This window comes from Cibotium barometz, chromosome 24 (genome assembly GCF_041138505.1).
Source record: "Cibotium barometz isolate CiBa-2024 chromosome 24, ASM4113850v1, whole genome shotgun sequence".
In the NCBI taxonomy this organism is placed as follows: Eukaryota; Viridiplantae; Streptophyta; class Polypodiopsida; order Cyatheales; family Cibotiaceae; genus Cibotium; species Cibotium barometz.
In genome coordinates, this window is record NC_141069.1 from 20,961,441 (window position 1) to 20,985,724 (window position 24,284).

A 24,284-nucleotide genomic window follows, 5' to 3' on the forward strand; every position below is an offset into this window, starting at 1 on the left:
TGTGACCATCCAGGTCTCTGACAGGGCGATGGCGGTGGTTCCGACGCCAGACTTCTCTTCGACAGTCTCCCAGGAGGGGGACGGGCACAGATGGGAGATGATCAGCAGCATGACGGCTTGGCACATATGGAGAGCCCGTTGCAGAGAGGCCATAGACCGCCAGGCGACTCCACCTGCGGAGGTCATACAGGCCCTCTGGGTGGACACCATTCACACCTTGAGAGGACACTGGGGGAAACTTCTGGGCGACTCGGATCGCATGAGAGGCCGCCGCAAGGCGTTCCTCCGCACTTGGCAGCCTGGCCCTTTCCTCATCGCGAGGGGCGAGGATGTCACTTGGCACTACAGGCCTCCAGTTTGGCTCTTCTCACCTCCCGCATGTACTACTAGGTAGCCCCCCCCAGAGAGCGGCCAGCCACGGGGGTGGAGCTCCGGTGTTCACTGTGTTTATTATCCCTCCTTGTGAGGTGAGCTTTGTAGCCTTATGGCGTTTTCTCATTAACTAATAGAAGGATCGTTTTTCCAAAAAAAAAAAAAGAAAAAAAAAAAGAAGAAAACAGGTCTGTGCAGAAAATTACAGCAAGCTGAATTGTGATGTTTTGGACTCCATTGGGTAGTCTGATGCCTATGGAAGTGAGCCTGTCAGTTGAGACTCATTCTGAGATGTTATGGAACAGTTTTAGTGCAATTATGGTGGCAAATTTCCCCCAGAATTTGTAGGCGCCGGACTTCGGGGCCAATGTGTTGTTGAGCGAGGGAGCGAGGATTCTGTGATTGTGTGTCTGAGTAAGTCCAGGTTATTTGTGAATGAATTACCGCTTTATGTGTCCATAGACCGGTTTTACTTGCACACGTGACACCACATAGAGGCCAGAATGGGCCGACCCCCCCCCCCCCTCTGAGTATTTTATTACCCAAGGAGAATAATTTCATTTACAAGCTTTGAGGGCCTTACTCTCCCCACGGGAGATGCCGGATTATCCATATACAAACGCCATAACACAGCCCAACACGAGGCTACCAAGCCCGAACATAGGCTGTAGGAATGCCGAGCCAACAATATAATCCATATACCTCCGTGTGGGTACTGATTCTTCCCTATAAACGACGGGTCTTCATGCAATAGAGTTGGTACAGCAAGTACAACTCTCCATTCAGCCGGTACAACAGGTACAGTGGCTCTGGTACAGCCGTTACAGTGGCTGGTACAGTGGTTGGTACAGTCGGTACAGTGGCTAGTACAACAGGTATAGCAAGTACAAATGTTGGTACAGCATGTATAGTGACTAGTACAGTAGGTACAGTGGTTGGCACAGCAAGTGCAAAAGCTGGTACAGTCGGTACAATGGGTGGTACAGCAAGTACAACAAGTACAAGGATTGGTACATGCAGTACAATGGTTGGTACAACAGGTACAAAGATTGGTACAACAAGTACAATGGCCAAAAATCATAATAAATGATGAAATACCTTTGCCTTCAGTATTTCTTCGTGATGGAGGCCTCCAAAACAGTCCCCAACAGCCGGTATTCTTCATGGGCAGCCTTCAAGTGAGAGAGAAAGAGAGTAGCCATCATTAGGGCAGCCTGTAACGGTGGTAGAGGCTAGTGTGCAGCAAGAGAGAGCCTCTATTAATGAAGAGAGAGGGATCCAATTTATAGATTTGGGCCTCCCATGAGCTAAAATCGCAAGAGAAGGCTACAATGACAAGTGGAGAACCACACAATAGCTGAAGTGACAAGTGTGAGGCCACTTGTCTCACTTTGATCCACTTTCTAACAAGTGTCAGGCCACTTGTCTCACTTTGGTCCACTTTCTTGCCACATGTCCCAATCTAAGAGATGGGTCCTTCCATAAACTTTATCTCTAAAAATATCCCAACTGGTAGACATTCTGTCATAGGCACTTTGCCAACTCTTGGTATCTGCTCAATTCCAGATGTAATGACGCGAACAGAATTTCCATCGGAGTCGGGCCAAAAATGCGTCGAGCTGGAGCGTGGGTATGGGTGGTGGCCTCTGATGTCGTAGTAGAGGAACTGTTGTGGGCAGTGGATTCCAATGTGAATGTGTGTACCACAAAGAAATCTGTGATGGGTCTTTGTGATGTGTCCTGTCGGAGCCGGGGCTCTCTTAGCATGCTTCCTCAACACTACGTCCCTGTGTCGTCTGAGCTCCATCAAGTACATGCCCAAGCACCTCTGATCCTCGAGTTGTATCACCCGTGTGAGTGGTCCGATTCCCTCTCGAAAGAGGCAATGGAATCTCCCCTGTATCTCGTAGTAAGTCGGGCAACTAAACATAAAATGGGCCTCATCCTCTACTGCATCTATGGTGCATATTGTGCATGTCCTCTCCTCATGTGGGATATCCTCAGCTTTGCTAGTCGCTACTTTGAGGCGGTGGGAGGATACCCTGAGCTGGTTGATGGTGATACACATAGCATGTGACATGTGTATCTGTATGTATCTCGGGATCTCAAAGAATTCATCCTCGGAGAGTCTCAAGAAGTGATCTCTGTAGAACTCACACTTCTTACCAATCTCTGACAAAGACACCCATGTCTGGTGTATCTAACCGGATGATCTGGTTGATCTCCTATCGTGAGAGATCAAGGTAGGGGGAATCCAGGGTATACTGAAATAGGGGGAGACAGTCCATCATATGCCATGTGCATGAAACCACTCGACTACCTCAGAGTACCATGCATGTGTCGGTAATGGTGTTGGCCATGTCGTCGAGGAGGAGGGCAGTCTAGCTTGTCTCAATTGCTCCCTCCCCTCCCACAGTATAATTGCAGAGGACTCTAGTGCTAGTCGTGGGAGGCAATCTCTGTCAAGCGTGTATACATGCTGAATATAAGTGACAGTCTGAAAAAGGGCATCTGTAACCAGTGGGGCCATCCCAAACTCTGCATGTAGAATGTCATGTTGTATAGATTGCTTACTCCTGATCATGCGTGACATCATCATCACCTGTAGCCTGTCTATGCTCCTCAGTGATCCTTCCCTAGGCCTAGCCCCCAAAAGGCTGCACCATGCATAGCCGCTGGTTGTACTAGAGTATCAAAGAGCCAACACTTAGTGCGAGGTTCTTGGAAATGTGCCTGGAAACACTGTCTCTCCATACGGGCTAGGGAGGCATGCCCCCTTGCAAGTCGGTTATTGTTGGCAGCTGTGGTCATGTAGAACAAAGGGCCTGTACAAGTGACTCCTATGTGCACAATCTCCATTGGGGAGGGCTCTCTCTCTCTCTCTCTCTCTCTCTCTCTCTCTCTCTCCCACACACACACACACCTACACACTCTCTCTCTCTCTCTTTATGATCATGATGGATGAGGACTGGGAGAGCATATGATCATGATGGTTTGGTAGCAGAGCACTTTATTCATGCCAGAGATATGCTTGCAGAGCTTATTGCTATGATGTTTAACCGAGCCAGGTGTGAGGGTTTTCCTGAGACTTGGAATATGTCCACGATTGTGCCTATCTTCAAGTCAGGGGATCCCAGCGAATTATCGTACCATCATGATTGGTCACACATTGGCTAGATTATATGCATCTATTCTTGAGCAAGAGTTGAGTAGATGGGCAGAGAGAGAGGGCATACGTGCAGGTTTCTCCACTCTTGACCATATCTTGACACTCAGAGCTATTATTGAGGAGGGCAGATCATATGGCAGGAGGATTTATTGTTGCTTTGTGGGTTTCCGCAAAGCTTTTGACACAGTACCGAGAGCCAGACTGATGCGCAGACTACAGGAGATGGGAGTGCCCACAAAGCTGATTTGGGGAATCATGGCTTTATACAGGACAGTTGTGGGGCAGGTACGTACTACTTAGGGTATATCTGAGATTGTTTACTCCACTATTGGGGTGAAACAGGGCTGCCCCCTTTCTCCCACCTTATTTGGGATGTATGTGGATGAGGTTTCGGACTATGTAGAGCGGGAGGGTGACAGAGGAGCACAGCTAGCAGGGACATGGATTCCGTTGTTATTGTATGCTGATGATATTGTGTTGATCTCAGATTCTCCAGAGGGGATGCAGCGTCATTTGGATGCATTGCACACGTTTGCACAGGACAGTGGATTGTCTGTTAACCTTGGTAAAACCAAGGTGATGGTGTTTAACACCACAGCACAGTGGGTTAGGAGGTCAGCACCCACCTTACATATGGTCAGGAGAGACAGTGGAGTATACAGATGCATATACTTACCTTGGTGTGGTTTTTAGTGGCCCACTATTTTCCTTGAGGAGAGCAGCGGAGACCAGATTGACCAGAGCTTATGCAGCATTGGGGAGACTAGAGATGATGTGTTCGCAGGTTCAGTTTCAGGAACCTCGAAAAAAGCTCTGGCTCTTTGACACTTTGGTCACTTCAGCCATGCTATATGGAGTGGAGATATAGGGACCCTCAGTGGATCACCACAGCCGAGCTGGTAGCACTGATGGATGGAGATGTATGGAGAGGCCCTTGGTTTCTATGATTTCCCGGATGATTAGGGCCAAGGCCTCCGTACCACATGATATTATCTGTGCAGAGATGGCTGCCCCCCCATTGGTAGTAGAGGCACTCACTCGATCAATCTTCTTTATACATAGCACTTGGGCTCTCCCTAGAGACAGATATGCTCGCTTAGCCCTAGAGTCTTCACGACAGTTGGCATCACAGGAAGACGGATCATGTTGGTATGCACAGATGACAGCTTGGTTCCAACTGCATGGCTTTAGTATGGACACGCTACCTCCATTTCAGTACTCCCTCGATGCACCCTCCCTCTCTCTCACACGGGCAGAGATTACCAGACTTATCAGGCAGGACTTGACTCAACTGGACACTAGGAGGACATGGATACAGCCGACACAGTTATTTTAGCTTTTCTTACACAGACATTGTATCAGATCCACCAATTGTTGTAACCTTTTTGGTCTCATAGGTCATTTTGGCCTTTTGAAGACGTTAATATATCATTTCATTTCTCTCTCTCTCTCTCTCTCTCTCTCTCTCTCTCTCTCTCTCTCACACACACACACACACACACCCCTACACTCTCTCCCTCTCATCGTACATGTGTTTAATCGTGCCATTTGTGAGGGTTTCCTGGCAAGTTGGGAAGAGCATATCATTGTACCACTCTTTAAGGGACCCCATGGTACCAGGCAACTACAGGACGATCATGATTGGTCATTACTTGGCCAAACTATATGGCTCTATATTGGAGTCGGAGCTAAGCCGCTGGGCAGAGAGGCATGGTCATTGAGCACATGGACAGGCCGGCTTCAAGAGAGGATTTACTACCTTAGATCACATACTAACACTTCGGACACTTATTGAAGAGGGCAAGGCACAGAAGAGAAGGATATACTGTTGCTTTGTGGACTTCCGCAAAGCCTTCGATACCGTACCACATACTAGGCTTATACACAGATTGCATGACATTGAGGTACCCGAGGATATGCAGTGGGGGATATATGCTTTGTATGAGTCTGTGAGACAGGCAGAGTCCGAGCTCCAGGCGGACTATCCGATATGGTGACCAGCACGATAGGGGTGAAGCAGGGATGCCCGCTATCGCCCCCCCTCTTTGGACTGTACATTGATGCGGTCTCTGATTATGTAGACAGATTGGGAGGCCCAGGGGCATGCCTGGCAGGGGTGTTGATACCCATCTTGTTATATGCTGATGATATTGTTCTAATCTCAGACTCCCCGGAGGGATTACAGAGACACCTCGATGCATTAGAGGCTTTCTGTGAGGATAGAGATCTAACAGTGAACCTTGGGAAAACCAAGGTTATGGTGTTTAACACCACACAGGCATGGGTGACGAGATTAGAGCCTCAGTTCACTTTCCGAGGGGAGCCGGCTAAGTACGTCAGGTCATGTGTCTACTTGGGAGTTACTTTCACAGGACTGCGTTTCTCCTTGAAGGAGGCAGCAGCAGCTAGATTAGCTCGGGGGCATGCAGCCTTGGGGGCACTTAAGAGACATTGTGCACACATACAGTTTCAGGAGCCACGCACCAAATTGTGGCTATTTGATACGCTTGTCACACCGACCCTCCTGTACGGAGCTCCAATTTGGGGGCCCAGCATACATCACAGATCTCAGAAAGGGACGGATGAGGGATGGAGGCAAATGGAGAGACCACTAATTATGATGATTGCCCGCATGATTCGGAGCAAATCATCAGTACCACATGAGATTGTTCGGGCTGAGCTAGGTGCCGCACCAATAGTGACCGAGGCCCTATTCCAGGCAGTTACCTTTTTACAGCGGCTATGGGAGCTCCCTCAACAGAGGTACTCTCGATTGGCATTGACCTCATCCATACAATTGGCAGAGGATGGAGATACTCATTGCTGGTACGCTCAGATGAGATCATGGTTTGACCTACATGGTTTGCGGATGGAGGCACTACCACCCTTCACTACAGTCTGGATTGTCCATTTTTGGATCTCACCCGCTTAGAGCAAAACCGCGTGATCAGGATGGATATCATCAGAGTGGACACAGAGAGGACATGGACTAGCCCCCTTGAGCCCTTAGGCACGAAAATGGCTCATTACAAGAGCCGTTTTCTACACCTCTCACCAGATGATTTTATCACCTGCCCGGCGTACATGGATGTACACCTATCACATGGGATACGTAGTGCCATTGGACAGATCCGGACCTCATCACACGAGCTGTGGATTGAGACAGGGTGATATGTGCATCAGATCTTGGATGACCGCATTTGTCAGCTATGCTACCAGGAGGCAAAGACAGAGGAGCACTACATTTGCCGATGTACAGTCTATTATGAGATCCGAGGGAGATATCACTGTCTCTTCCGAAAGGGTTTTGGGCCGTTACGCAGGGTCATGGAGTTTGAGGAACAGAGATGCCTGGGATTGTTCCTACTTGAGCTCAAGAGACACAGAGAAACCCTCTTGGCAGACAAGAGACCAAGCCATGATGTACCTAGACAAAGGACCCTGACAGATTTCTTCGGCACCAGCACCAGCAACCCAGCCCACACACCTCCTGATACCTTCTCCATTGGGCCATCAGGGCACCGACCACGCTCTAGGGAATCACCACTGATAGAGCAGTCATCTTATGTTGTGCTCGTCGGCCACGCCCACCAGGATCCCGACCACGGTATCCTCACCATCCCCAAATCAGAGCCATTATTGCTCGGCATCGCAGGCGCCTACCTCGCTTCTACGACCTCTCCATTCTAGACAGCCCCATGGCGGAGATACTTGATCTAAGGAGAGGGCAACACTTCAACTGATCAGCATACATGGATCTACCTGATATACATTTTCCAGTATTTTCTACTCAGTATCATCTCGGAGTCTTACAATTCTGTTTTTATAACTGTAAGACAATCAGTTTATTGTACTTTTTAGTCTCATTTAGTTGTTCTCTTTGATGAGACACCAACTTCAGATGTACTCTCAGTTTTGGTCTCATAGGCCATTATGGCCTCTTAGAGACGTTAATATATCATTTCATTTCTCTCTCTCTCTCTCTCTCTCTCTCTCTCTCTCTCTCTCTCTCACACACACACACACACACATCATCTGTGGCACCTAGGACTCAGGCTCATCTCGAGCAAGAGTGCATGAAGGAGTTCAACCAAAGTGATTATTGGTGGGAGCAAGTTGACATTGTTAATAGCTACAATATGATGAAAGGTGGTTCAAAGAAACTCAAATGCCGATTTTGCGGCTTGGAGAGAGGCGGATGTGTGGATCGGGTAAAGGCACGTTTGCTTGGCTTGGACGGATTTGGCATCAGCAAATGTTCCAAGATCTCAACTGAAAATAAAACTAGAATGGAACAAGAAGTAGCAATTCTCCCCCCTCCACCAAATACCCGATGCAAGCAACCAACAAGTGCCACTTCAACTTGCTCCACGAATCCTATAAGTGCAACCTTTGGGCAAGCACCCTTTACTTCTACTCATGTTGGTGGTGGTTCATCACGTGCAAGTGGAAGGCCAAGCGTCGAGCGAAGTACGCTTCACACAACATGGCATCAACAAAGGAAGGCCCAGGTTGATAGTGCTGTTGCACGCTTCTTCTATTCTTGTGGCATCCCTTTCAATGTCACCCATTCTCCATACTTCAAGGAAATGGTGGCTGAAATTTCTGCTCTTGGACCCTCCTACACTCCTCCAGCTTATGATGCTTTGAGAGAGAAACTGTTAGAGAATGAGGTTACTTCCATCAATGAAGCCCTCACACCCGTGAAGCAACAATGAAGCTCTTATGGAGTTACTTTGATGGGCGATGGCTGGAGCGACGTACGGAGCCATACACTGGAGGGTGTCCTTGCTTGGCAAGACGGAGATGTGCCATACATTGGCAAGATCTATGAGGCTATGGATAGAATGGTGGAAAACATTCGGAAAATAGAGACAATTCCGGATAGGTTGCAGGAGGTGGAGGATCTCGCAATGAGTAGATGGAATCAATATGGTTCACCGCTACATGCTGCAGCCAACATTCTTGACCCTGAATTTCAACACAAGTGGAGACAGCAACAAGAAGATAGCGAGGTAGTGCGTGCTTGGAGCACCACTTTGCAAAGGATGGTCACTACTACTGAAGGGCGACGCAAGGTGAGGGACTAGCTGTCTAACTACCGCAAAAAAGAGGGAATTTTCAAATGCGGGGATGCCCAACATGATAGGTAAAGTTAATAACCAATCTATTTCAACTTTGAGCTTTATTATCTTACGAACACTGTGACTTGAACATATTTAGATTTTAAAGCTTAAACTTTTTATTGTAGATTTCATGTTAGTGCTGTCACCTGGTGGTTGGATTATGGTGCTGAGATTCCAAAGCTGCAAAATATTGCTGTTTGAATTTTGAGCCAAGTGTGTTCTTCATCTGCTTGAAAGCGCTTGTGGAGTACATTTGGTCACGATGATGAAGAAGCTGACGATGAAGAACATGAGACAGATGAGCATGTGGAAGAGGATATGGGTGACCAGTCTCATGATGGAGAGGAGATTTTCCCTTAGTCTCATGTTATTGTAGCTTTTCAGCTTCATTGTTGTTTCCTACTTCATTGTTTTAGTCTATTTGAATTTTGAAATTAAACTCTCCATGACTTCTTCTAGCATGTCTTAAAACTTAGCACAATTTATGTTTCAACTTTCAACTTGGTCCACATTTCTATATTTGTCTTAAGTCTACAAGAGTGTCCTGACTCCTAAGTGTCGGGTGCCCTATAACCTCAAGAGTAACACCCTTTTGCTGACGTGGCGTTTCCCCATTTCAGCCCTCTCAAAATTTACTGTTTCCGTTTCCGTTTCCCCCAACTATACTGGAGCGACTCCAGAACCTGACCGGACATCCGTTTGATTGAATGGATAAGCGGGTGATACTCCCTTCTCCCTCTGGTGCCGGCATACCACTATCTTCATTGCGAGGGATGGAGCCCCGAGTATGCCCACTGCTGCAGAGCTAGAGTATAAGCTCTCTTTAGAAAATACCGTTTTTAAGGATGCTCCGCGGGGAGGAAAACGCCAAGCGTTGGATGCGTCGAGACTCGCATTCGGTCACGCACAGACCGTGCTAAGAGAGGGGGCCTTATCCAAGAGATTCAGAGAGCCTATGTCTGGTGCTCAGTTGATATTCTTCTCCTCTAAGAGACCCATTTGTCACCAAGACGTACTACGTGGAGATGCAGGAAGATCTTGTCGGGCAGGAGCCACACTTTTTGGTTGTCTGCTTTCGGTCCAGATGGGAACCAGGGGGATGTTTGCATCTCGGCCAATGTGGGGAGGACCGGGTGGGCCGCCTCAATATTTATGCCCCCATTAGGGCTTCAGGGCGGACGGATTTCTGGATTCAGGTGCGGCAGGAGCTCCCTCAGGCAGATTTTTAGGGGACTTCAACATGCTAGAGGACCCTGTGGACAGACATGGAGGAGGGTTGAACACTATCTCAGGGATGGAGTACTCCGACAGGGAGGAGTACTCCACTTGGGAGGAGTTGATTCTCACTATTAGAGGACAGGATCCCTGGCACCTACCAGAGTTTGGGTGCCCCCATGGGAACCTCCATTTTTCCAGGTCAGATAGGAGCATGCATGGACTGAACCTGTCGCGCATTGACAGATTTTATGTGGATGAGTGGGCATGCAGCAGAGGAGGTATGATAGGCATCATTGCAGGCACCACGTTATCTAACCACACCCCGGTCCTCCTCCACCTTGAGGACCCTTGGTAGCCTTCTGAGAGATAGCAAAGTGCCTGCATCCCCGAGAGTTTTGTTCAGGCCATCGGGATTGTCACGCAGATAGAACAGATATGGGGCACTCTCACCTTCAGTTGCGGCGGACCTAGATGTGGGGCTTAGAGAGGTTGGATCACTCTTAGAGAGAGCAGCCCAAGACAGACTCATTGCTTTCCAAGAGCAAGAGAGGGACCTGCACTGGAGCCTCGCCTCCCTCCAGAGACTGCAGGAGCAGATCCCAGATAGCCCATGGCTGGAGACACAGATGGAGACAGCCCACACTTAGATACACTTGATACCATGCCCGTGCATCTTTCAAGACCCAGGCCACAAGCACCCACCACCGCTGAGACAAGGTCCGTTAGGCTGAGTCGTCCAAATGACACCATAAAGTCAGATCCCCCTCAGGTGAGGGCCATTGCCACATATTTCTCTAGAGAGCTCCTCTTGGCCACTCCCCTCACTCCCCAGAGAGAGAGAGAGAGGTGGTCTCCCTTGGAAGTTGGACTGCAGAGATTTGTGAGCTCTCCCTTCCTTCGTCACTGGGACCTCACAGAGGACGACTTCTGGACCGCCTTCTTCAATGGGATCATGATACTTGCCTCATGCTGGAGGGGCTAATTCGCCTGATTCCCAAGGAGGGTGGTGTGATCGTTTGGATATAAGACAGTGGTGCCCCATCACCCTCCTTGGCAGCACCTACAAAATCCTCACCAAAGCCATCAGCCGCCTCCTGCAGTCTCACCTCCCAAATCTTGTTCATGGCACTCAGAAAGGCTTCATCCAAGATAGGAGCATTTTGGATAACTTCGCTTTTTGGGAGCAGGCGCCACGGCCCGCTTTTGCGAGAAGTATTTGGCAGTGTTGCTCCACAACTTTGAGAAAGCCTATGAGACAGACGTCCTGTGGGGGCTAAGGTTACCTAGAGGGTTATTAATCAGCCCCATCATCGTGGTGGATTGGGAATCATTGATCCAGCTATTAAGAGCGGAGCCCTCTTGGACAAGTTGGTCGTTTGGGGCCTTCAGCTAGGGGGTGAGCCCTGGAAGGCATTCCTCCTCGCTCAGATCTTGGCTCGTACGTGGACTCTCAGGCTCCAGAGGACCCTGAACCCCAGTGTGCGGTGGATATTCGTGGAGGGCCGAGCCCACGGCCTCAGTTACTCCTTGGAGGACCACTTCGCCACCAATTTGACCAGAGCTTGGGGCCACCTCAAGCCAACTATCACCCAATTATCCCTGTTCTCTGATGAGAAGAGACTCCGCCAACACTTGATTTGGAATGCCCTCTTCAAGATGCCCCATGGTCACCCCTGCTGGGCACTCCTTGTGTGGGGGCCCCTAAGCACTCGTCCCGCTCAGTCATTGGGAGAGTGGACTAGCTTCAGGAGGCTGCCCAGAGACACAAGACAAACTTCTCATAGAGATCCGGGGCCGTAATTAGAACTCCTCTATATTGGCTATATTCCAAAAGCCTCAATTGGTGGTTTCTTGACACCATCATATTTAATGCTTACATAATACATATCCACCTTATATATGTACCAGACGCATAGGCTTCCGGCGTTTGTAGCTGTGCACAATAATGTATGTGACCAACATAATTTCCAACTAGTCTTGCTGGCTAACCTGGTGTGATTGGCCACATTTTCCGATAAAGTTCCTTCTCTTGCCATGGGCATTAGCTCTGTCCACTCTGGCGTCTACGTTCTGATGGGATAGGTCACAACGGCCGAATCATGGGCACTGGTAATTTTTCATGCTCATAATCAAATCTCTGCTGCAGAGAAAGCATTCGTTTGACAATCAAATGGTCCATCAGCTATGCATATGGTATGTTAAATTTCAAGGATTCTTTTGCAAGTTATAAAAGCTTAAGTTAAAGCCTAACTTTTTCTTTTGCCTAACATCAAAGGCTAACTTTTTCTTTTGTAGGACAAAGCCTAACATCAAAGGCTATAAGCTTGACAGACTTTCTTTTGCTGCCGAGTTTGCTACCATTGGTTTCTGGCCTCCTGCGGGTCTAAACAGTAAAGGAAATTTTAATTTTGCTTCGAAACCTAACTGAACAAATATTCCAACGTTTGTAGCTGTGCACAATAATGTTATGTGACCAACATAATTTCCAACTAGTCTTGCTGGCTAACCTAGTGTGATTGGCCACATTTTCCGATAAAGTTCCTTCTCCTGCCATGGGCATTAGCTCTGTCCACTCTGGCGTCTACGTTCTGATGGGATATGGCATTCATGGCTGTTTCTTTGGATTATCTGTATAAGCCTTTGGATATATCCTTGTAACTGGATTAAAGAGCAATCTACATGAGAGCCTTACACGTCAATTTTGTCTTTATAAATGGATCATCGATTCTAATCATCTCTTCATAATTTGCCAGTGGCAAAGCTTGCATTACCTCTTGTGTAGGATCCTCCCTACTGAGTAGCTTGCTCTTGCCACATTTGATTGGGATCTGAGTTTGCTCTGGGGCCAGTGACTCTTCAGGGTCTAAAGATTAGTTGGAAAATACTTTTGTGGAGGAGGATAAGAAATGTTAGTGTGATGTTTGTTAGTGACAACACCAGCACGTATTACCGGCAGCAGGTGATCGAGGTTGGTGCTAGGGTTGTCCTTTGTAAGGCTCATGTCACCACATTCTAGTTTCTCATTCTAGATCAATGTTTCAGTTAATCCAACTCCAACATTTATATTCAGAAGGAATTGGATTGGTAAACAAGTTATCTTATGGGGATTCTCTGATTTTATACATACTTGAAACAATCCATGGGTTTTGGATGTCATAGCACTAATCTACTGCTAGAGTTCTAGCCTACTCAAGGTAAGGGCCAAGGAGCTTATGTGGATGCTACGATGACATATCTCCTACTGAGGTTCATGAGGAACATGAATCTAATTAAAGGGGGAGATAATGTTACATTCTAAACTAGGCTGACAAGGGGTTGATTATCTAAGGTTGAGGGAATGAGCAAATCCACAATCAACAAGGTTGAAATTAGGGTTGAAAGCTAACACATGACTATGCTTGGGCTTAGCCGGGGTTAGGGCCTCATAGGACCCGCCTAGGAAGCTAGGGCTGATAGGACCCGTCCGCAAGGCTAGGGCTAGAGCCGAGCAAGGATGAGGTTTGGATGGGCCATGGGCCATGTTAAATGATTTGATCACTAGAATCTCTAAGATAAACTTGAGATGGAACTAAGGAATTGACGGTCTGAGACCAATTTATGAGAGTTCATGGATTTTACTTTTGCCTGTGTAAGAAATAGAGATGGTGGGCATACTCTCATACTTGCTTATGGGTGGTAAATGAAAGGTCACTCACAAATATCAATGACCTTTGCAGTTCTCTCCATTGGCTGTGCCAGACTCAAAGTTGTTGGGGCGAGAGACTCATGCTGAGATTTTACACTCTGATTTAAGTTGCACATGTGAAAAATTATGTCCTTTTGATGATTCAGTTTCTTGCAAATTCTAAATTCTAAATGTTGGTGTTTCTTTGTGCTTTCAAATGTGCATAAAACTATGCCCCTTTTTGTGTGCTAACGTGGTTTCGAAGTATCACTTGCAAGTTGAGAAGGAAGTGAAATACCTGGCTTACCTAGTTCCAGGTATCATTTGTTGTGAGAGGTGGTGCCATGCCTGACATAAATTGAAGGTACCACTCAGTGCTGGGTTGGGATAGGCTCACCCTTCAAGGGGTAAGGTGGGGCACCTTTTGTAGTGTCAAAAAGAGGTTTAGTGTTCACGCATTGGGTATAGGCATATGCCAATACCTAAATAAATCACATTTCCTGGAAGAGCAGGGCAGTAAAAGCGCAAGGAGGGGAGGGTGGCTACAGCCTAGGCTAGTGAGGTGTTTCAGGAGTTGCATGCTGGGGCACAAGGAAACACCAACATTTAAGATTTTACTTAAAAGAGTTAATCTTGCTTCATTTGAAAGCACTTAAAGAATTTACTTCGTCTTGCAAGGCTAATTTGTTAATATATCCAGGTGATAAGAACTTCATGAGCTTTAGGCAAAAGCTGCATGCTTACCCATATGCACGAAAAAGAGCTAAAGCCTCAAAGGACATAAAGAAACAAAACATATGTTTTTTTTAACACATGTAAACCAATGCTGCTTTCAAAGCAAGGATCGTGTCTTACCAGGCTACATTTCAAAGCTCAAATTCATGTCCAAACAAGGGCATCCTTTATTCCACACCCACACAACAAAAGAAAAGGTAGGCTCACCTCTAAGAAGTTGTCTTGACGGAGATAGCTGCAAGTCACAGCTTTTCCAAGCAGGCATGCTTTTGTCCCAACAGCACGTTTTACGAACCAGTAACCCTAAAAAAAACAAGTGACAATATTTTTCATGTCAAAGCTTTAGACTGACACACAGCAAACATCACTGACACCAATGCATTTGATGCATGCTATACTTCTATACACATGTTACTTTATCAAAGGGGAAAGATTTCCCCAATCAAGACCCCACTTCTGTAGCTGCCCAACACCATGTCCTCAAACCCGATTCCCTTCATTGCTACTTGCCTTCTGAAGCCTGCTGCTGCCTGCCACCCTGCCTATGTGTCTGCCCCCGTCCTTGCTGCTACCCTTAACTTCCTTGCCTATCACTTCTGATGCAGCTGGCCAAAATTTCCACAGCCACTCACTGTTCCCTGTTGCACCTACTGCTGCCCTACCACTTCTTGGATCCCGCAACTTAACTCCTCCTATGCCTATTTTCTTCTCCTCACACCTCCACAGTTCCTTTTAATTTTATTCTTTTCTTGTTGTGTGTTTTTTTTCCCTTGTTAGGTCCAAGTCACAGAAAGGTATTTGTACTGCTTTCTGCCCTGAAGACAGCCAGCTAATGGTTGCATGCCTTCAATGAGTAGCCTTTCCGGCAGCAAATTTATGTTGCAGCCCAAAGGGTGTGTTTACAAGGGAAACTAGCCCCACAAAGCTGAGATGGTGTACAATTATTTTAAGACACATCACCTTTTGTGTAGTTTTCAGCAGGTTAAGCGCAGCAGCCATGCTGGCAGTTTGAACCCCATGACTTTTCCAGATCACCAAATAAGGCAATCCTGCTCTTCCTTTTGCAAAAGATTTCTAGATTTCACAAGGTGTACTTGGAAGGTCAGATGCGATTGAGGGAAACCCAACAAAATCCATTCTCAGAGCCCTTGGAACAAGATCCAGTAGAATTCACATAATGTAGAACCAATTCTCACTGATAGCCCTTCTATCCATGCTATACAAGACCTTGCAGTATAAACAATAGATTACCTCCACAATGCGAGGTATGAGCTTGAAGCGTGAGTCTCGATAGGCATCATTGCCATTCACAAACTGGTCTAACAGAGAGCCTTTACGGATTGGTTTTTCAGCTCCAAAATAGAAAATCAAGCTGTAATTTGGTTTTGCTGGCACCTAACAGTAAAAAGAAAAGAGAGTGAGGTATAAATTTCAAAGGCATGTAATCCTGCCTAGACAATCTACGAAAGAAAAATGGTTGTGTAGGCAAGAAAAACAAATCATTCTGATAATCTATTTGCAATCCCATCATGCCTTAACAATGATAGTAAATGGTGATGCTAAGAGAAGCCAGTTACAACAACTAGTATTTCCCCCTAGAAGCAAAGATAAAACCTAATATCAGTCTATTTTCTGCAAAATACAAAGCTTGTCGAATTTCGAATTGGAATCAAGTTGGCCTTTCATCACCCAACCAACATAATGGCCTATGATTCAGTTGCTCCATTATCACCTCCACCACCCAGGAGAATGTAGAAGGGTCAAGTGCCCATTGTTATGGGTTTGCTATCTTGGTTGTCATTTGGTCCATTCAAAAGTGAAACGGGAGGAGAGATGAAGAGGTGTGTGTGAGTTATGCTATATGCCAAGGTATTGTATTTGTCCATTAGTGCCATGAAAATGTAAAAAAAGGGGAGTTCCAATGTCATTTGAGGCAATGAATTGGCCCCCTCACAGTTGGCCACCTCCCACACCGTTCACCCTCCCTCCTCCTTATCGGCCTTTTTTAAACTTATCATTGCCCCTTGCACTTTGCTCTCCATAAGTAAGCTAGACTGAGGCATTAATCTGATTTTGAGGCTCAATAATGGATCCTTGTGAACTAGGTGCTCTTTGTAATGGTTCTTAGTCCTTGTGAACAAGGTAGGTACTAGTTGTAATGGTTAGCTAATAGCAAGCTATGTGGTGCGGCCACTGAAAAGTGCTTCTTTTACATTTTATTGATTATTATACTCGTGTGCTCACTTTCCTCACTCATCAAAAGTCTATGGACCAACACAACAAGATGCCGCTCACCATTCTAGCCAAGCTGCTTACATGCCAACCAACAAATTGGACCGAGGCCTTTACCAGTGAACTCCAAGGCTCGTGCAAGAATCTGGTGGGCAAGGTACAATGTGTCCACATGTTCACAAAAGTCCTTTGTCATGCCATCGGCAAAGAACTCCTGTACTTCATCCAGTCTTAAAGCATCTTATGAAGCAGCATCTCTTCCACAACCCCAACCTCATCTTGCCCTGAAGAGCAAAAGCTGGAGCCCATCCGTCTCCTCACCCATGGCACCCATGAAGGATACTTCCACCATACACAAGCCTCTTGCCCAAGTGCAACCGCAGCAGCTGCCTCAAGAAGCCACAATCCCCATTCCCCAATACACTCAGGAAGAAGATCCTATCGCCCTTTGTTGTTCATCCCTTCAAATAGGTTATTGCTAACATTGGACCTTGTTTGGTTATTCCCTTCTTTTGTTTCTATCCTTAAGGATTTATTTACCATGCTCATATTCCTAACAATTCACCATACCATGTTTCTCTTTCTAGGGCCATAGTTTTTCATCCGGTACGAAACCTGTTTCTGGAAGTTTTTATTTATGGATAGAAAATTAGGGCCCGAAAATTGCAGATTTGGCACGTTCCACACCTTGCCTGCATGCTCCCATTCATCTGTGAACGCTTCCGTACATCTGTGCACATTTCCGTATAGCTGCACATGCTCCATTACAGTTGCCCTTGATTAATTTCTAAATTATAGGGCTGATTTTGGGGAATTGATTCCCGATTTTTTTAATGTCTTTTTTTAACCCCACAACATTGTTTTTTAGTAGAAGCTACCTGCCCAATTAATTTCAGCCACAATGTGCTGTAAAGTGCAAATTCTTCCTGTTGTGCAGAATCTTGCAAGTCCCCAATGTGCGTTGCAACTTGCAAATTGCATGTTCTTGAATTTTCTGCCTGCACCATGCCTCCTGCACAAATCGATGCGACTTTTGAGTGGAAGTATGGGAGCTCTGAGACTCGAGAGTTATGGGGTTGAGGCAATAATGCCCTGGAAATTCATGATACCCAGCTTAAGGGTACCAGTGACTGGCTGAGAGACCCTCTAGCTAGGGTATCTGGATTCCCGTTGTTTTCCAGGCCTCAAGAAGGAGTACCTCACATGTCTCCTTGTCATTGGGAGAACGAAAGAGCAAATGTTGGAATTCCCAACGACAGCTACCTCGATGTTGGTGCGGGTGGTTGGGATTCCTTCACTCTGCATCAGCATTTCCTCTCGGGAGACAATACCACACATCATCTCTCTTTGATGCCTCAAAGAAGGGGGGGGGGTGGGGGGGGGGGGGGGGGGGGGGGGACTCGGGCCTTCCTGGCCTTATTTCCTTGGCCGCTAGATGGGCCCTCTCACCAGAGCTTACCCTCATCACCAGTCTAGGAGAACTCCGCATGCCAGTCTAGGCGAGCTTCGCAGTCCAGCCCCTTCCCCCTCGTAGAGTGGCGAGAGTAGGCTGAGCCCCGCGGCGCCACCTCCTCTCTCCTGTCAGCAGAATCTCAACACCCTACCCATGAGGACAACAATGGGTGTTGAACACATGGGTTTTATTTTAAATGGGAGGGAATGTCACGATTGTGACGTGTTTATATATCAGATTCTCTCTTCATTGCTGATTACTGTTGCAGATGCAAAGAGTTACCAGCAAAAGGGAACCCCTACCCTCGACTGGTTGCGACTCTTCGTCAAAGGATGTACCTCTTCATCGAATAGCCACATCTCTTCGACGAATGGTTGTATCCCTTAGTGAATGGTTGTGCCTCTACATCGACTGGACACATCCCTTAGCCTAAAAGTTGTACCCTTTCGTCTAAGGTCATGTCCTTTCATCAAAGGACATGCCTCTTCAAATGTGTCTCTTCATCTCCTATATAAGAGACCTATTGTACTCAGTTTAATAACAACAAGTCAATTCAATCTTGTCTCAAGTGTTCTCCTGAAGGTTCTTGTTCTAAGTTAATTACTTTAGTAATTAGTACACAATATGCAGGATTAACAACATAATCCTCACAATGGGGGTAGGTGACAGACGACAGGGCAAAGGCAGCGCTGGCACCCAGCCAAAGCAACACGCCGTTGTGAGGCAAATCAGCTAGAAGGGACCCAGGCAAAAAAGGTCGTGTTAGAGTACCGTTTCGAGCATTTACCTCAGAATCAGCCGTCTGGAGTGGAGGCCTCACGCACACCCTAGAGAGTCTCAACATCAGGTCCAGCCTGGAGACCAGTCCCATGAAGTGTTTCGATGCCGGTCTTCCTGATTTTTCGGAAACACACTCCCCAACACCCCCCCCCCGGGGCCCCTGTGGCCGCCCGCCCACTCCCCCCGGTGCACCCCTCCTTTGATCTCCCCCCCTCCCCCTCCCCTTCCCCTTAGCCTCCCGCCCATCCTCCCCTCCAGAGCCACCTCCTCACCCCTCCCCAGCCCCCCGTGGCCTCTCCTAAGCACTCCCACCAACCACCAGCAACCCCTGACCCTAGGAGGAGCCGCCAAGCGGGTTCCATCCACACGTGGATTCATCACTTCTTGGAGCCAGTTTGCTTCTTCAGATGCCTCCCAGTGGATGCCACTGCATTTGCAGACACTTTGTCTCCTCTCCCAGTCTCTGTCATCTTTTACAGATCTAGACCGGCCACTCTGGAAACCGGAGCAGTAATCTTCTCCTTCCCTCCGAGTGTAGCGGTTTCCGTGGCCTAATCCTCCAAGCTTCATGCGGGCCAAGGGCCAAAAGTGAGACAATGTTTGTGAGGCACAGGTCTCCCAGCAGGTAAGAGAGCTTATCAATTGTCCATGAATAGTGGAGGAGACAGACTATGGACTCCACTCACTCTCTGCTGGGATAGCAAGCTCGTAAGCTTCAGTTTGGAGGTGATCCTCTTCATCTACCCTCATGTGTCAATGGCGGTCCCCCTCTCCCCCTCCTACAAATACCTCTATTGTGATGACTAGAGCCCAGTGTATGCATACAGCTGAGCCAGAGTGAAATGGGCCCACATGGAGCATAGGATACGGGAATACCTTGGACGTCTGCGCACCAGGACAAACTATGACAACTCGCCATCCAAACCCTCTCCCAAGTCTCACAGGGTGGAGGGCAGGTCAGACAGATCTCACCCCACTAGACCCCTTTCATGCAGATGGTCTCCTGGAACATTCACGGATTGGGGGGCCTGCAGTGCCTCTCTCGATGGGAAGTCCTCGTGAGGAATTGCCAAGAGCCCTAGTGGAAGGCCTATTGACGTTCTCTTTCTTCAGGAGCATCACTTGTTAGCTGGTCATACTTGCGAATGCGGGGAGATTTAACAGGGCAGGAGTCACACCTTTTTGTCACCCGAATCTGGGATCCAAGGTGGAGTATGCATCTCAGGTAGCGAGCAGCTTCTTCCGGCGGTAGTGGACTCTCACACCATAGTTTCAAGGAGGGCACAATGGGTGATTCTCAGACTTGAAGACCAGGTGGACCTCCTCAACAACTACGCCCCGAACTAAATGGCAGGTTGAGCAGACTTCTGGAGCATGATTCAGCAGGGCCACCCTCAGGCTTTTCTCTGGTGTATGGGGGGAGACTTTAATATGCTTGAGACCACACAGGAAAGACTACACTATAGCGAGGATACCGTCTCAGGTGCTGAGCTTACGGCTCCATCAGGGGGCACGACCCCTGACATCTCCCGTAGTTTGGCCGTAGTCAGGGGAGTCAGATTCTCAAGATCTGATAGGCGGGCGCAGACCCCAACCCCTCCAAGCTTTCGACGTTGATGAGTGGGCCTATTGACGAGGCAGTTTGGTGGGTATTTTACCTGGCACTACCTTGTCAGACCATTTGCTCGTCATCCTCTCTCTAGAGGACCCCTGGACACAGGATAGTCAGCAGAGTCTCCGCAAACCTGAGAGCTTGATACAGGACCCGGAGATTTGCAGGAGGATTGAGAAGCTATGGAAGAGCTTGACCTTTCATGAGGGCACAGCAGTGCCGAGAGGCTTTTCTGTGGATTTGGAACAGCAGTCCTTTCCTCAGGGTCAAAGACAGCAAGCTTACTTAATACTACAGGCAACCAGTTTGATCCCCCACCACCCCCCCCCCCCCCAAAAGAAAAGAAAAAGAAAGGTATGAGAGGCTTTCTCCCACAGCGACCAGCCAGTGAGGAAGAGCCCTTCTCTGTCCCGAGCTATTTTTGGTCTCCCCTGTCACCTTACACGATACTCACCTTTTAGTTTTCAAAACTTCTTATAAAGGCTTGGCATTTCCTTTAAAGCTGTTCCTGCAACCTTTGCATGATACCTAACAAATCCTCAACAATCCTTATATATATGTATATATATATATATTTAAGTACGTAGTTGCACTGCATTCTTCATATGTGGCCACTTCAGCATTTCTGCCACCTTACTGGCATCCATCAGGATTTCAAGCTGGAAACTAATGTGCCAAATACTTCTCCTTTTCCGTACTTCTTAAATTTATTTATGAGCAATCAGTGTCCGAGGTCCATGAGAAGGGCTGCTTGGATCTACTACAAATCATGATGTAAGCAAAAAATACGACCACATACTCTCTCAATATGGCATCAAAACGCTCAAAATTGTCATGAGTATAGTGATTGTATTGTTCCCTTCAAAAGGAATTACTTTAAACTTAAATATCCATATAATATCATACATTGAGTACATCCTTAGGTCAGATGCACACCTGATGATACATTGACTTAAATTTAACTTTTAAGTGACAAAGACACAAAGGCAAGCTCGAGAATCATGACCCTAAATAGAGAAACATTGGCACCCATAGGCAGAATGGCATTGGATTCTGCTATGACCCCAAAAAAGACACAAGTAACTTAGCTTCAATAATGAGGCTATGCTAATGCTAATTATTAAAATTAATGCTTAGTTTAAAACACTATTTGAGGTTATAAGTTAATGACACCATGTTAAGTGACCTCAAGTTAAGGACACCTCTCTCAATATGATAAACACGTCAGTAGAAGACTAATTAAAGGCACTTCCAAAAGAGGGGCACACCCTCACACTTGTCCTGGTGGCATGGGTGCCGAGGAGTCATAGTTTGGTGTTGGTCTAGGGGTACTCCTAGACGGAGCTATGGCTGGGTGGTGAGCTAGCTAAATTCCCTCCTTGAGTGATCTTGGAATAATTTAGTTCTATTTGAAGGATTCGACAAGCTAAAACTGGTTGTTCAGGTAACCTGTATCTCTTTGTGTATGTTATGTGTTCATTAAAAGTTAATACAAAACTCAACTCAACAAGACCACCTCAAATTTCCATGTTATGAGTAACATCACTCACACCAAAAAAAAACAGGAAGAGTTGCTTTACCTGGAGATTTATGACAAGAATGAAGGGAAGTTGCTTTCCTGCGTCAGACTGCCATAGCATACCCTCAACCAAGTTAAAAGTCACAACAGGAACATCACATAAAAGGTAAAAGTAGTGCACAAACAATGTGCACAATCATCATTGTCCTCGGTCACAGAAACCCAATCTCCACCGCCCAATCATCTTCTATTCTTCCAAAGAAGATGCAGCAGATTGAGAATCAGCAGCCAAAGAATCCCTGCCTACAATGCTGACCAGTCAGAAATGATTCAGCAGCCTTGGAATCCTGTATGTTGGCTGTCTGCCACCTCCCAAGGACAATGACGAACAGGAATAGCTCCCAGTCAGCCATTCCCTTTCAGAAAATGGTGGCCTCCCGGAAGCCATTCCCTAATTCAGTGCAAAAGCTTTTCTAAGAAACAAAAGAACCAAGAAACCAAGAACACGCTCAACCTCTTCAGTCATAATGGCATCATAAAATTGACCTGGACAAGATAATTCTTATTTCTTGCAACAAAATCTATCCTGCTCTCAGATTGGAGCCAATCTACAGCAAGGAGCTTCAATAAAGGATCCCCACCAGAGACCTGCATTAGGTAGGGTCAAGTTCAAAGAGAATCACACACCATCAACTCCATTATGCAAAGCACAGACTACATGTCATGACATCCTCTCTCACGTCATCCACACACAAGAGTAGGTCCAGTTTCATGCATAAAAAACTTTCAGAGATAATCACTGTACAGAGTTTCTATAACTTTCCCAAATGTGAAAAACAGATGAGGCTATGATTAAGACTAAAAAGAACACACGCATGTACACACACGCACAAAGAGGGTTGCTAGTGAGGCGAATGCATATGCGTCCAAGAGTAAATGCAGGTTATGCGTATACGTCCACCTACGTGATTTTCTTCGTTAAAAAACTATATACCGGGTTTCTATTACTTCTCTTGAAGAAAATCACTAAAGAGGAGCGTGCAAGTGCGAGTGTGCACACACAAACACACAACAAGGGTAGTTTGACAAGAAAATTCACCGTTTTGGATAGAAACAATTATCACCTTAAGGTAGTCTCTTGAATACGTCTTTCCACGGACCATGAATTCTCGTCCACCAGGATCAATCCAGCAACTGGAATCCTTACTGCCAACAGCTAAAGGCAAAGAGCCTTTGAACTGACTTAAGTTTAACTCCACTGGATCAGAACCGTCAACAAGTTCTTTTGCCTGAGCTCTAGCTGCACAACATCAGAGAAGGGCAAGCATCATACAAAAATGAAAGGTCTTATGACCTCCGGTGCTCTTGCATTCCTGAGCTTTACTTTCTTCGGATGGTGCCACTTGTAACTTCTTCCTACAGATGAGTGTCTATGTCCTGTCTGTGGTCACGTTCTCTAGCTCTTAGATTCTCTTAGGTATCCAGCTCTTCGTGGCTCCCCAACAGTACCCCTGTGCTGTTAGAATAGTTTTAGGTACTCAGCAACTCTGGCTTTATTTTGTCGGTTCCCTTTCCCATTGTGGTGGTCGGTGTTGTTGACCATTCTAATTTTGAGTTGGGGATCTCTTCACTTTCTGTTTGGGTATCCAAACCTATTTATTCCCTTGATAATTAATTTTGTAGGCCTGATGGTGTGGAAACTTCTTGCAAACAGAAAATATCTATGGATTTGTGTGTTCCATAAGAAGAGAGAAAGGAGCAAGACAATTTAAAATAAAAACTATAATACCATGAAGAGTTAATCCCCTGATTCCCAAAGCAATGTTCCTGAATCGATGGCTGCTTAGCTGTTGCCAAAAAGAAAGCAGTTTCCATTAGAGTAGAGAAACACCTGAGGTAAGAAAAGAAGCAACTTTACTTTTAACCACAATGCAACCAAATCAATACTAACCGTTCAACACTACAGCTTGCCTAATAATTCATAGAGAATATCACATACAGGTGTAGCCCCAGATTGTTACAGAAAAACCGCACCATCAGCTACCATGCAGCATGTCTCATATCACAAATACTACATCATTGACTCACAACTTTAAGTATCCTATAAGGGCACTTTTGCAAACTGTGCATGTAAGGTCCCAACAGGCCTAGGGACATGGACTAACCCACAATAGGGTTAGGGCTTAGTTGGGGCATGGGGACTTAAAGGGTTCACATGTGAGCCACCAAAAAAAAACATTGAAACAGCAGCCACAAAAAAAAAAACACGAACTGTTTGGGTCGCGCGCCGCAGCCAGCTGTCTCCACTCTCTTCATGCGACAGTCGACCATCCACCCGTGCTAGTTGCTCGCTACTCCTCCCTTCTGAGTGCTCGTCCCGCCATCCACAGGTGCTAGTTGCTTT

At 46.7% G+C, this 24,284-nt stretch overlaps 1 protein-coding gene across 4 annotated transcripts in view; it reads right to left on the minus strand.

The window, feature by feature from the left end:
• LOC147625012 (protein ENHANCED DISEASE RESISTANCE 2-like) overlaps positions 1-24,284 on the minus strand; it is an 86,424-nt gene that overhangs the window by 21,338 nt on the left and 40,802 nt on the right. For all 4 annotated transcript variants that reach the window (XM_086818233.1, XM_086818234.1, XM_086818235.1 and 1 more), the window contains 6 exons: positions 23,670-23,727; positions 23,005-23,180; positions 22,427-22,528; positions 21,942-21,989; positions 15,536-15,679; positions 14,492-14,587 (listed from right to left, as the gene is read on the minus strand). In XM_086818233.1, coding sequence (XP_086674359.1) covers positions 14,492-14,587; positions 15,536-15,679; positions 21,942-21,989; positions 22,427-22,528; positions 23,005-23,180; positions 23,670-23,727 — 624 coding nt within the window. The remainder of the gene's footprint in view (positions 1-14,491; positions 14,588-15,535; positions 15,680-21,941; positions 21,990-22,426; positions 22,529-23,004; positions 23,181-23,669; positions 23,728-24,284) is intronic.